The 14003-nt window shown below is 40.6% G+C and overlaps 1 protein-coding gene across 3 annotated transcripts in view; it reads left to right on the top strand.

The window, feature by feature from the left end:
• The window catches only part of LOC137352994 (alpha-actinin-1-like), a 155676-nt gene that overhangs the window by 64865 nt on the left and 76808 nt on the right, over nt 1-14003 (top strand). For all 3 annotated transcript variants that reach the window (XM_068018864.1, XM_068018863.1, XM_068018865.1), the window contains exons 4-7: nt 5760-5846; nt 7255-7342; nt 9421-9499; nt 9633-9714. In XM_068018864.1, coding sequence (XP_067874965.1) covers nt 5760-5846; nt 7255-7342; nt 9421-9499; nt 9633-9714 — 336 coding nt within the window. The remainder of the gene's footprint in view (nt 1-5759; nt 5847-7254; nt 7343-9420; nt 9500-9632; nt 9715-14003) is intronic.

Raw genomic sequence — 14003 nt, 5'->3', positions numbered from 1 at the left:
TCAATATTGGGGAAGTTGAAGTCACCCATGACAACAATCCTGTTACTTCTGCACCTTTCCAAAATCTGCCTCCCAATCTGTTCCTCCGTGTCTCTGTTGCTATTGGGGGGTCTATAGAAAACTCCCAACAAAGTGACTGCTCCTTTCCTGTTTCTGACTTCCACCCATAATGACTCAGTAGACAAACCCTCCTCGACGACCTCCCTTTCTGCAGCTGTGATACTATCCCTGATTAACAATGCCACTCCCCCATCTCTTTTACCTCCCTCCCTATTCCTTTTGAAACATCTAAACCCCGGAACATCCAACATCCATTCCTGCCCCTGTGATATCCACGTCTCCGTAATGGCCACAACATCGTAGCTCCAAGTACTGATCCATGCTCTAAGTTCATCACCCTTATTCCTGACACTTCTTGCGTTATAATAGACACACTTCAACCCATCATACTGGCTGCAACTTTGCCCTGTCAACTGCCTAACCTTCCTCACAGACTCTCTGCACTCGGTATCTGCCTGTTCAACAGCTACCCCATCCACTGATCCGTGGCTCCGGTTCCCATCCCCCTGCCAAACTAGTTTAAACCCTCCCGAAGAGCTCTAGCAAACCTCCCGCCCAGGATATTGGTGCCCCTCCAGTTCAGATGCAACCCGTCCTTCTTGTACAGTTCCCACCTTCCCCAGAAGGTATCCCAATGATCCACATATCTGAATCCCTCCCTCCTACACCAGTTCTGTAGCCACATGTTCAGTTGCACTCGCTCCCTGTTTCTAGTCTCACTAGCACGTGGCACCGGTAACAATCCTGAGATTACTACTCCGCTCGTCCTGCCTTTCAGCTTCCAACCTAACTCCCTATATTCGCTTTTCAGGTCCTCATCCCTTTTCCTAGCTATGTCATTGGTACCGAGATGTACCACGATCTCTGGCTGCTCCCCTTTAAGAATCCTATGGACTCGATCCGAGACATCCCTGACCCTGGCACCCGGGAGGCAACATTCCATCCGGGAGTCTCGTTCACGACCACAGAATCTCCTGTCTGTTCCTCTAACCATTGAATCTCCTATCACTATCGCTCTCCTATTCTCCCCCCCCGCCTTCCCTTCTGAGCCACTGAGCCAGGCTCAGTGCCAGAGAGCTGGCCACTGTGGCTTTCCTCTGGTAGGTCGTCTTTTCCCCCCCCCCCCCCCAACTGTATCCAAAACGGTATACGTATTATTGAGGGGAACGGCCGCAGGGGATCCCTGCACTGTGCGCCTATTCCCTTTCCCTCCCCTGACGGTCACCCAGCTACCTTTATCCTGTAACTTAGGTGTCACTACTTCCCTATAACTGCTCGCTATCACCCCCTCAGCATCCTGACTGATCCGAAGTTCCTCCAGCTCCAGTTCCCTAACGCAGTCTGCGAGGAGCTGGAGTTGGGTGCACTTCTCACAGGTGAAGTCAGCAGGGACACCAGTGGTGACCCTCACCTCCCACATCCTGCAAGAGGAGCATGCAACTGCCCTAGCTTCCATCCCCTCCGCACTAAATTGACAGATTTAAAAAAAAAAGGAAAACCTTACCTTGCCAAACCCTCCACACAGTCCTTTTTTTTTTGGTTAGAGGAGGAGGATGGGTGGGAGACACTGCACGTGTAGTGTTTCGGGTTTAACAACTGCCCGAATGTATAGGTTTACTTACCCAGCAGTCCCCTTGTCCGCCGAAACAAAAGGTAAGTTATTTTAAACTGAAACTCTCCTTCCCAGCTGACACCTCGCTCGCACTATCGCTGCTTCAGAAAAAGCTGCTGCAAGATACATTTCTCATTCGGGCTTAAACAGAGCACTGCTGGCAGATATGCAGCTGTGTCATCATATCACAGGTTGCGACTGGTTAGGAGTCCTGATTTAGTGCACAAGGCTAAGGGAAGTAAGGTAGAGGCCAATTGTGTAACTTATTATCACCCTCACTTAGATTGAACATGTTACTTTGCATTTACCAACTAAAGCATTGATGCTTCTGCATGCTGATAGATCTATAATGCACAATATTATGTTCATTACTTCTATTTGCAAATTAGTTACAAAAGTTCAGTTAAGGTTACAACTGATTTATATCAAGTAATTTCTATAAAATGGGATTGGAGGGGGAAAGTGGAGTAAAGAAGTTGCTTAGCTCCACTAATGAAGAATCACGAGACTAGTTTTACTTGTTCACTCGTCTAAGAATTTGAGCTGCTGGCTCCACTAATTAAAATAGATGCTGAATTCATAATCTTCACATTTGTTAGGAATGTGCTCGAGCTCAACTATTCACTATGTAGATTGGTGCCAGATTCTGTTGCCAAGAAACCAGCTGATACATCCATTTTTTTCAAAACTGTTTCTCTGGCAATGGGCTGGAATACACTGTAAAAGTGTAGTCTGTTGCAGATTACTAGTTAGTAAATGCAACTAATGGGAAAGTTATTCAATGGAAAAATGGTCAATATTGTTAAAACTGCTCAATTTAACACTAGGACACCCAAACAATTTCTCAACAAAGTCATCTCAAACAATTATTGGTTATTAAAACATTTCACAAGTTCAAACCTGTAAGTGCTTTCCAGTTGGCTTTTACAAACTTGGAATACAATTTGATTCAAATTTAAGTGTACGTCTGCAACATGTTAATAAAGTAAATTATTAGGTACATGTAATGCTTCTGCAGTACCGCAGCTGTAAAATCTCAGCATAATTAGAACAGTCCTCTGATTTTACATAATGGTTGTACAGTGATTAACAAAATATTTCAGACAAAAACCTGAGATCATATCTGGATTTTTGAATTAGAGAGGGGTTACTAAAGAGACTGCTCCTGAGCAGTGCCAGTAAAGAAATGTAGCACATTTTGCAAATTAAACCTACATAAAACGCAATTCGGTCCCACTGGAGTAGTGTGTCCAGTTCTGGGCATCACACTTTTGGAGAGAGTTGAAGACTTTGGAGAGGGTACAGAGGAAACTTACTAGTATGGTTCCAGGGATGAGGGACTTTAGTTATGTGGATAAATTAGACTGTGTTTTTCAAAATCATGTGTTTAGATAATTAAAGAAGCTATTTCTAATGGCTGAAGGGTCAATAACCAGAGGGCATTGATTTTTAAGGTAATTGACAAAAGAGGCAATATGAGGAGGAAGATTTTTGAGATGATTGGCTAGTTTTGGTGAGAACTGATTTTAATAGCTTTCAAAAGTGAATTGGATAAGTACTTGGACATAAATTGTACGGCAGGGGAGTAGGACTCTGGATTTCTCTTTGAAAGAGTTGGTGTAGACTCAATGAGCTATATGGCCTGTGCTGTACCCTTTGGTTCTATGAAACCTGCTGTCCCAAAAAGCATCACAGCCAATTAAGTATTTTGTTAAAATGTAGGAAACATGTCTGCCAATTTGCACACAGCACGATCCCATAAATAACATGAGATAATGACCAGATTTTTTTCATGATGTTGACTGAGGGATTAATATTGGCCAAGTTACCATGAAAACTCCTGTGCTGCTCCAATAGTGTCATGCCTTTTATGTCCACCTGAGAGCAGACAGAGCTGAGCCTCTGTTTAACATCTCACCCAAAAGATGGCACCTCCCAATGGTGCGTTCTCCTTTGTTAACCTACTGAAGTGTCGGTCCAGATTATATGCTCAAGTTCTGGAATGAGGCTTAAATCTAAAAGCTCTAACTGAGGCAAAAGTGATACCACTGAGTTAAGACTGACTACAGTTACATCTGTTCCAGAAGTCCAAAAATTGCTCTTGCGTCTACAGTGATGGGCAGAGGGCTCTTGGCTTAAGATGTCACTCAAAGGATCATACCTTCAACAATGCAGTGGAATGCCACTTTAGAATATGTTCATGTCTTGGGAGTGGAGCCAGAATCCACAATATTAATCCAATGCAGATGTGTCAAACTGAGTGGAATTACATCAAAAACACTTTATTCCAACATGCTTTCTTACTCTTCCCTTTTGAGCTGAAACCTTCAGAATTCCTATTTACTGGTGTGACTGTTGATCAAGGTTGATTCCAGTTCATTTTTGATGGTCTAGCACTATTAGAGTTCCTATTTCTCCTGAGGTTGGTTGGTCTGTTTCTCTCCTAGCCATGTGCTATTCTGATGTGGGATGGTAATCTGTTGTTGACCTTTTACTATTGAACTGGACACCAAAGATTAACTGTCCTTCTGGAGAATCTGCTTTTCTCGCCCACCTTCTACAAGATGCTTCATGTAACATCTGGATCTCTTTGCAAGGGGTTCTCCTTCATGGTGCACCCATTTAGCTTTCTATGTTACTGTACTGTAATAAGTTTTGTCATTTAAACTAGTTTTTTTGCTGGGCAGAGTTTCTTTATATTAAAACCTTCAGTGAAGGGTTCCTGATTGCTGAATTTGAACTGTGCTTGAAGTATCTGGTCTGAAATGTGTAGCTTTTTACGGTCAGCAAAGATCAAGCACACTAATTCAATTGCAACTGCAAAGTCCATTTATCACACCTCAAGCCATACAGAACTTGGTTTAAGACCAATAGCTATTTTGTTTTTGATGGGGTAGGGAAGAAGCCATATTGAACTTATGCAATGAGATTTTGTATTAATTTCAGCACAATCCTTAAACTACTGCATAGGTTTCATGCAAAAATTAACTGGATAGGAAATAAGTTTATATAATGCCCTGTTGGGTCTTTTGTCCCTAATGCTTGCAAGTTCCTCTCCAAGCCGCACACCATCCTGACTGTCCTTCACTGTCGCTGGGTCAAAATCCTGGAACTCCTCCCTAACAGCACTGTGGGTGTACCGACACTGCATGGACTGCGGTGGTTCAAAAAAGTGGCTCACCACCACCTTTTTGAAGGCAATTGGGGATGGGCAATAAATGCTGGCCTTGCCAGTGACACCCACATCCCATGAAAGAATAAAGTCTTTTCTAGCTGGTGGAAACTGTTCCAGCACAGAATTATTTTGTGCAGAATCCCAGATAAATCTATTTAATGCTTTTATTAAAAAAAAAAGTCAGGAGCTTTGTTCTCCTGTTTGTGCTTAAATTGGCTGCTGGAAGGTGAGAGAATTGAGCAGGTTGTTCTCACCAGCCTTACTATTTGAATCACTTTATTTTACCCTTTCTCATAGCAATTCAGAGCTGTAATCAGGACTGTTTTTTAAAAAAAAAATTAAACCTTTTTCCTACGAGGGCACTTGTAAATGTATGAAACAAGGAATTTGTCTCCTGATCCACGTTGGGGGGCATAATTGAGGCTATTATGGCCATCACTACTGGAAATGGCCCCAGAGATGGGAATGTAACTCTCTGTAATGCACAATTTTCAGATGACTGGTAGAATTGCAGTGCCATATTTTTGGGGAATGTGACCACAAATGATGCAAATTCATGTGATACTAGGTGGGTATATTCATTGATAAACTACTTGTAAAAACTTGACTGGGCAACTATGTAATAGTGACTGTTGTAAAGCACTTAGGAATGTTTTAAGGACATAACACTGAACAATACAAATTCTTATCAAGAATTTAGACTTTCCTAATGTCTATGTAATTCTTTTACATAGTTTGCTTTAAATGGAAAGTTTGGTTTAATCTGTAATGAAAATAGTGCAAGGATATTCTATGCAGCTGCAGCAGTTCCAATTTAGAAATATTAACTCAGTGTTCCAGCTGAAATTAGTTTATTTGCCAATGAAGGGAAACACAATTTTCAGGAAATTGTTCATTGCTTATTTTTTCCAGAAATTGTGGATGGAAATGTTAAGATGACTCTAGGTATGATCTGGACTATCATCCTTCGTTTTGCTATTCAAGACATATCTGTTGAAGGTAAGGATGGATTTTAGTTCTAAAACCTAAAACCTTGTGACCACCTATGGATCTGAATTCTTAGCTTGATTGTGCACATGAGAGCTGCTCTGAACATCATGCATGGTTCTAGAAGTGTTGAAAATAGTCAGGTATTTGTGTTTTTTAAAATTTACAACTTGAGGCACGTATAAAGCTAGGTATTAAAATGTCTCAAAGGGGACTGGCACAGGGTTTTAACACATTCTTACTACATATTTTTCAGGACCTGGATTTGAATCCAGCCTGGACAGATGGAGATTGTGGTTTTTTTTTTTTGCTTTGTTGACTTGAGATTCTAAAAATTTAGGATAGTTTCCACTCCATTCCTGTTGTCTGGGCCCTTGGGCGAGACTACCTATAATTCTGCATAATTTGGTAAACTCAAGTCAGACTTTGGCTGATGCAGGATATTGGAAGAATTCTCATTCATCCTCAAAGGATGAGGCTTATTGGCAGAACATTAACAATAACTTTACTGTGCAGCTGGCCCATGATCAGTTTTTCTTTTGTGTGCAGTCTGTTGCATTGTTCAGCATATCTGATTTTTGCACAGCTTGGAACACTGCCCATGTGGTACCTGATGTGAAAGCTTAACTTAAACATTTTGGTGCAAAATGGAAAAGTATTCCTCTGCACAATTCCCCAAATAAGTAAATTTGTATTTAAAGCTTTGAAACGCTGGAAGTATAGGATCATATTAATTGTTTTCACCAACAGGATGAAATAACTTCAAATGCATTTGAGTATTAAGGGATCAAAGATAGGTGGCCTTTTCTGACTACTTCAGATAGATTGATCACTATCAATTCTTTTATGAACTGATATTCCAGTATGGATGCTGTTCTGTATCTTTGTTTACCTGTTTTTGACTACATGTCAGCTAGAACAGTTGACCTGCATGGTAGGGGTCAAGAGCCTATAGAAACAAACACTTGGTACGCTGGACAGTCTCTGCTAGATTCCAACAATCTTCTAAAAACAGACATTCTTCCACTGCTACCATCAGTGATGTGCAAAGCTGAGAGATCACAGCTGTTGGGCTGTATATTCAGTAATTAGTAGTTTATTAACTCAGGCCCAGTAGGAATTGGTAAGCTGGTGGTCTTTATTACAGGATGATATACTTGTTTAGCTACAGTGTATATTCCAGGTTAAGTGATGCCTTGAAATGAGCTTCCTGTCAGGTTCATATCATTGTGAACCAGATAGTATTTAATGCAAGATGCCCTGTGGGGTCTGCAAACTTACTGGAAGCCAAATGGTACCGGGTAACAATTTTGTTCTGAACTTTTATAAGGTGCATTTTATTTTTTGTGCTATATGCTATAAAGTGCTACTTTCAAAACTTCTGATTGTTCCTTACCATTGTCAAAACATTTCTTTCCAGAGACTTCTGCCAAGGAAGGATTGCTGTTGTGGTGTCAGAGGAAGACTGCACCATACAAGAATGTGAATGTGCAGAACTTCCACATCAGGTAATGGGTGCAGCATAGAGTATCTCTAATTTTCTTTGTGGTAAAGGGAGGAAAGTGATCTGTGCTTAAATTGGATTGCCAGATTTGTACTAACAGACTTGTAGTAATTTTTTTGCAGCCAGTCTTGATGGTTGTCATTTTGCACCTACTTGTTAATCAAGTCTTATCGATGTCCATACAAGCTCTGTAGCAAGCCATTGATGCAGTTATTCGTTTGAGAACTTACATGCACTTAACATGACTTCCACTTTTCGTGATAAAACAATACTATGTGCAATATGCATTTCCTTAAACATTTTCAGCTCCCAAAGACAGGAAGGCTACATTTCAATTGTAAAAACTTAAAAAAAAAAACAGCTCTAGTGATTGTAACTGAATTCAGTTGCCCATTTGGTCATTTTAACACTGCATGATTGTATCCATTAACATTTGACCCTTTGCTGTAAAAGAGAAGCTAATTAAAGCAGAGACATGAGTGACAACATAAATATTGCTATGTCAGCATATTGTCCCATACTATTTCCCTCTTGATTGCTTGTGGTTGACTGTGACTTGTTTGTATAATTTGGTTGATGCAATTGAATACTTGCAATTTAAATGTTGCCACTAATAAAATAAAATGGCATTTAGCCCAATGCCACATCAAGGAGACTGATAACTAATAAACCTTATTGCAGTTTCCAGTATGTATTGAATTCTATGGGCTGGATTCAGAAACAAAAGGAAATGCTCTGCATGAGATTCCCACGCATGTTTACTTGTTTTTGAAGATCATTTGGCCCATGGACATTGTGCTGGCTTTTTACAGCCACTAATCATTTTTTTTCTCTCCCAACCCCCAATATCCTCCTGTTAGCCCTGTTTCTTCATCTGCTTCAAATGTTTGTTTACTTTCCACTTTAGTGCAGTAGTCACTGCCTCAACTTCCTGTGATGAGGATTTCTAGGCTCCCAAACCCTCCTGACAATTTTAAATTTTGGCTCATCATTGACTTCTGAACCGAGGCCATGATTTTTCCCCCTATTTCCCCCTTATCACCTTTCACAGTTTCAAAAACTTGTAATAAATCACCTTTTTGCATTCTTTGCTCCACTGGATATAGTCTGAGTATTTCAAATCTCTCATAACTATTGTTTCTCATTCTGATGTATCTTTGCTGTTTACTCTCTGGCTTTAATATCTTTTTTTTAATCCAATACCTATAACTACACATTCTTATTGCCTTGTCTATATATTTATTCTCTCCTCCCGTCCCCCTGTATCCAAAACCCAATGTACTGTTGGCTTTTTTATATAGATCTTGCACTTACAACAAATTGTGTAATTGAACCCATTAGTATGTCACTTCTGACTGTGTTTTTTCAATGACTCTTCCTTCCTTATTTTGTCTTATTTCTATTAAACTGCATCCTTCTGCTAATCTGCCTTTATATAGTTTCTTCAGTGTAAATACAACCCGGATAATACAAAGTTGGGCTTTTGCCATGGTCCATAGATTTTCTGTGGCAAAAGCCGTTATAGCAATCCTGCAAGTATGATAGAGTTAGGCAATTTCCATGAGAGGCAAACCTACAATATAAAGGGGTAGAGCATTTATGTAAGTTTTTGTTTTTCAATGGTTTGTTTAGGTGGCTTGGGTGATTGACATTTGACCCAAAAGTCATTTTAAAAGGGCATACATTGCCAGCAAAAATGGTACAGAGCATAACGGAGTTACACTTGCATAAACTTGTTTATAGTTTATGCAATAATTCAACTTTGCTCATACCTGACAATGTTAACAGCTATACATTCGCTGAATTCCAGTGCTTGGGTGACCAGTATTGGTGGTGCACTTCGCTTCTGATATTTTCTTCCCATCCCTTGATGTAAAACAATTCTTGTTACATAGACAAACATTCCGAGATACTTCAAAAGTGAGGGAAAAATGGACTTTATGAAGTATACCCATCTACAGTCGTAGATTCCTCATCACTTTCCCGTCATAGTTTGAGATGATGGAAATGGATATATCATTGTTTTATTTTATCTCCCACAATATTCTAATATTGGATTTTGTTTCTGATGCTGGTGTCCAGTTGGAAAGATGGCCTGGCATTCAACGCACTCATTCATAGACACAGACCAGAACTCATTGATTATGACAAGCTGAGGAAGGTATGTAGCAATTTGAGCATTCACTTGAACTGTTTGCGATAGTTTTTAAAAAGCCAGAATCTTGGAATTCTAAACTGCTGTTGATTTATGATATTGGTGTCTGATCCTTTGGCTGCTTTTCCTAACATTTCAGGATGATCCGCTCACAAACCTGAACAATGCCTTTGAAGTGGCTGAGAAATACCTGGATATACCCAAGATGTTGGATGCAGAAGGTAATTAGTTTTGTCCTGCATATGGTGACTGAAGAGAATATACTTATGAGCATGCTATATTTTGTCAGACTTTTTTTTTTATTCGTTCATGGGATGTGGGCATTGCTGGCTAGGCCAGCATTTATTGCCCATCCCTAATTGCCCTTGAGAAGGTGGTGAGCCGCCACCTTGTACAGAACAATGATCTAAGGCAGGCCTTGAGAAAAGCACGGGGCAAGTCTTTTGTTCTAATTGTATAGAATCCTCTGTTCAGTTCAGTCTGTGAAGGCTTGAGTTAATTTTTTACTATATGTACGATAGAATTTATTATTTTAACGGTCCTTTATCACCAAAAGGTTACTGTCTGTTTTGCAACTCATTGCAGTGGAAGCATTCTGAAAAACCATGTTAATTTTAGTCCATTAAAGATGATGAAAAGCCCAGGAAGAGTAGTTTTTAGTTCAAAGTAAATGTAAGTTGGAACAGAATGTTTTTCACATTTCTAGTGTAGGTGCCAAACTTATTAAGGATATGGCGATACTGAAATTGTGTAACACTGAAGTGCTAAACCTCCCCAGGGAGGAGCCAGTGTTGAACAGTTTTAAAAGGCCTTAGAGCCCCTTGATTCTTGAAACCACAACTCTGCCCAAAAATAGTCTGCAGTCCAAAGCAGGACTTTTGTAGGGTTTAACAGCTGTCAGGCCAGTTTGAAGTTGTTTCCTGTTGCTTATAATAGGGCAAGTCAAGGGAAAGGAGTAAAGCTGAGAGTGGCATTCTGAGTCCTGTTTAGACTTCTGGATTGGTACATTTTTTTTTTTTTTGGACCTGTACTAGGTAACCTATAGTCATTTGGACAATGGGGAGAACATCCTTGCAGCTGTAGTGAACGTGTACAGGGATTGGACAGGTCTGGAGATGTTAATTAGAATATCTTGTTAAATTTTTTCTCTTTTTAAAAAAAAAAAACAAAAGTACAAGAAAGGAGAAATAGGAGCGGGAGTAGACCATATGGTCCATCGAGCCTGCTCCGCCATTCAATACAATCATGGCTGATCTATGGCTTCAGTTCCACTTTACTGCCCGCTCCCCATATATCTTGATTCCCTGCAAGACCAAAAATCTTGTCTATCCCAGCCTTAAGTATATTCAACGATAGAGCATCCACAACCGTCTGGGGTAGAGAATTCCAAAGATTCACCCTTTGAGTGTAGTAATTTCTCCTCATCTCAGTCCTGAATGATCGGCCCCTTATCCTGAGACTGCCCCAGCATTCTAGATTCCCTGACCAGTGGAAACAATCTCTCAGCTTCTACTCTATCAAGCCTGTTCAGAATCTTGTGTGTCTCAATTAGATCGCATTCTTCTAAACTCCAGAGGATATAGGTCCAATTTACTCAGCCTCTCATCATAGGACAACCCTTCATCCCAGGGATCAATTTAATGAACCTCGCACCATCTGCAGTGCAAGTATATCCTTTCTTTAAACGTGTATTCCATGTGCGGTCTCACCAAAGCCCTGTTAACAATTTTAGTAAGACATCTTTATTCCTGTACTCCAATCCTCTTGCAATAAAGGCCAACATGCCATTTGCCTTCCTAATAGCCTGCTGCACCTGCATGTTAACTTCGTGCGTTCCTTGTGTGAGTACACCTGTGTCTCTGAACATCAACACTTACCAGTTTCACACCTTTTTAAAAAAAAAAATTTTCTATTTTTATGACCAAAGTGAACAACTTCACACTTCTCTACATTATACACCATTTGCCATCTTTTGCCCACTCATTTAACCTGTCTATATTTCTTTGCAGCCTCGCTATGTCCTCCCCACAGCTTACCTTTCTACTGAGCTTTATCAGCAAACTTAGATACATTACTCTCTCTCGTCATCCAAGTCATTAATATAGAGTGTAAATAGTTGAGGCACCAGCACTGATCCTTGTGGCACTCCACTATTCACTGCCTGCCAACTGGAAAATGCCCCATTTATGCTCACACCCTGCTTCCTGTTGACCACTCCTCTATCCACTCTAATAAATTACTCCCAATACCATGAGCCCTTATCTTGCCTATTAATCTTTTATGTGGGACCTTATCAAATGCCTTTTGGAAATCCAGGTATACTACATCAACTGGCTCCCCTTTATCTATCCTACATACACAAAAAAACTAAGTTTGTCAAACAAGATTTCCCTTTAGGAAAATCATGCTGACTTGTTCTAATCATACTAAGCTTTTCCAAGTGCATTGTTAAAACTTGCTTAATAGTTTCCAGCATCTTTGCAACGACTGATAGGCTAACGGGCTTGTAGTTCCGTTTTCTCTCAAACTGCTTTTCAAGAAAGGAGGTAAACATTTGCCAACTTCCAATCTGACCAGACCATTCCTGAATCTAAGGAATTCTGGAAAATGATGGCCAGCGCATGCACTATCTCTGCAGCTATCTCTTTTAGAACCCTAGGATGTAGGCAATCTGGTCCCAGGGACTTGTCAGATTTTAGTTTCTCCAATACTATTTCTCGACTGATATATCATTATCCTTTAATTTCCTCCTTTTTAGCCCTTAGGTTACTGCCTATTTCTGGTATGGGACTTGTGTCTTCTACTGTGAAGACAGAGACAGAATATTTGTTCAATGCCTCTGCCATTTCCTCATTCCCCATGATTTCTCTTGTCTCTGTCTCTAAGGGACCAACGTCTATTTTTGCTACTCTTTTTATTTACTTACAGAAGCTCTTACAATCTGTTTTTATATTGCTGGCTAGTTTACACTCCTTTTTTTTCCCCTTTTTATCAACTTTTTGGTGGTCCTTTTCTGGTTTCTAAGACACTCCGAAATGCTCAGACTGTGTTTTTTTTTTTGCAACATTATAAGCCTCGTTTAGTCAAATCAACTTCCAGAGTGAGCCATGGATTGGGCTTTCTTGACGTGTTTTTGTTTTTGAACGGAATGTACTTTTGTTGAACCTTTTGAATTGTTTCTTTAAATATTTCCCACTGTTCATTTACTGCCATACCTTCTAGTCTAGTTACCCAATTAACTGTAGCCAGTTCTCCCATAGAACCGTAGAAAAATTATGGCACAGAAGGAGGCTATTCAGCCCAATGTGTCAGTGCCAGCCGAAAGAACTAGTCGCCCAATCTAATCTCACCTTCCAGAACCTGGTCCATAGCCTTGCAGGTTACAGCACTTCAGGCGCATGCCCAGATACCTTTTTAAATGAATTCCGGGTTTCTGCCTCCTTTACCATTTCTGGTAGTGAATTCCAGACACCATCACCCTCTGGGTGAAAAGATTTTTCCTTGCGTCCTCTCTAATCTTTCTACCGGTCACCTTAAATATGTGCTGCTGGTAATTAACCCCTCTGCCAGGGGAAACCGGTCCTTCCTGTCTACTCTATCTCGGCCCCTCAATTTTGTCCACCCCAATTAAGTCACCTTTCAGCCTCCCCTGTTCTAAGGAAAACGACCCTAGCCTATCCAATCGGTCATCATAGCTGCAATTTTCTTGTAAATCTCCTCTGTACTTTGTTCAGAGCAATTATGTCCTTCCTGTAAAGTGACCAGAACTGTACGCAATACTCCAGCTGTGACCTAACCAGCGTTTTATACAGTTCCGGCATTACATTCCTGCTTTTGTGTTCTACACCTCGGTCAGTAAAGAAAAACATTCCATATACCTTCACTCTATCTACCTGTCCTGCCATCTTCAGGAACCTGTGGACACTCACTCTCACTTCTACCGCTCTCAATATCCTCCCATTCATTGTATATTTCCTCACTTCGTTTGCCCTCCCCAAATGCATTACCTCTCTTCTCTGGATTGAATTCCACTTGCCACTTTTCCACCCACTCATCCAAACCATTGATATCATTCTGGAGTCGACAGCTATCTTCTTCACTATCAACTACACGGCCAGTTTTTGTGTCATCAGCAAATTTCCCAATCATGCCTCCCACATTTAAGTCCAAATCATTAATATATATCACAAACAACAAGAGACCCAACACTGAGCCCTGTGGCACGCCACTGGAACCTGCTTTCCATTTGCAAAAACATTCGTCGACTACTACCCTTTCCTGTCGCTGAGCCAATTTTAAATCCAACCTGCCACATTCCCCTGTATCCCATGGGCTTTCATTTTACTGACCAGTCTGCTATGCGGGACCTTGTCAAATACCTTACTAACATCCACGTAGACCACATCCACTGTACTACCCTCATCAATCCTCCTTGTTACTTCCTCAAACAACTCAATCAAGTTAGTAAGACATGACCTTCCCTTAACAAATCCACGCTGACTATCCCTGA

The sequence above is a fragment of the Heterodontus francisci genome, chromosome 40 (genome assembly GCF_036365525.1).
Source record: "Heterodontus francisci isolate sHetFra1 chromosome 40, sHetFra1.hap1, whole genome shotgun sequence".
Lineage (NCBI taxonomy): Eukaryota > Metazoa > Chordata > Chondrichthyes > Heterodontiformes > Heterodontidae > Heterodontus > Heterodontus francisci.
This window is presented reverse-complemented; position numbering and strand designations above follow the sequence as displayed.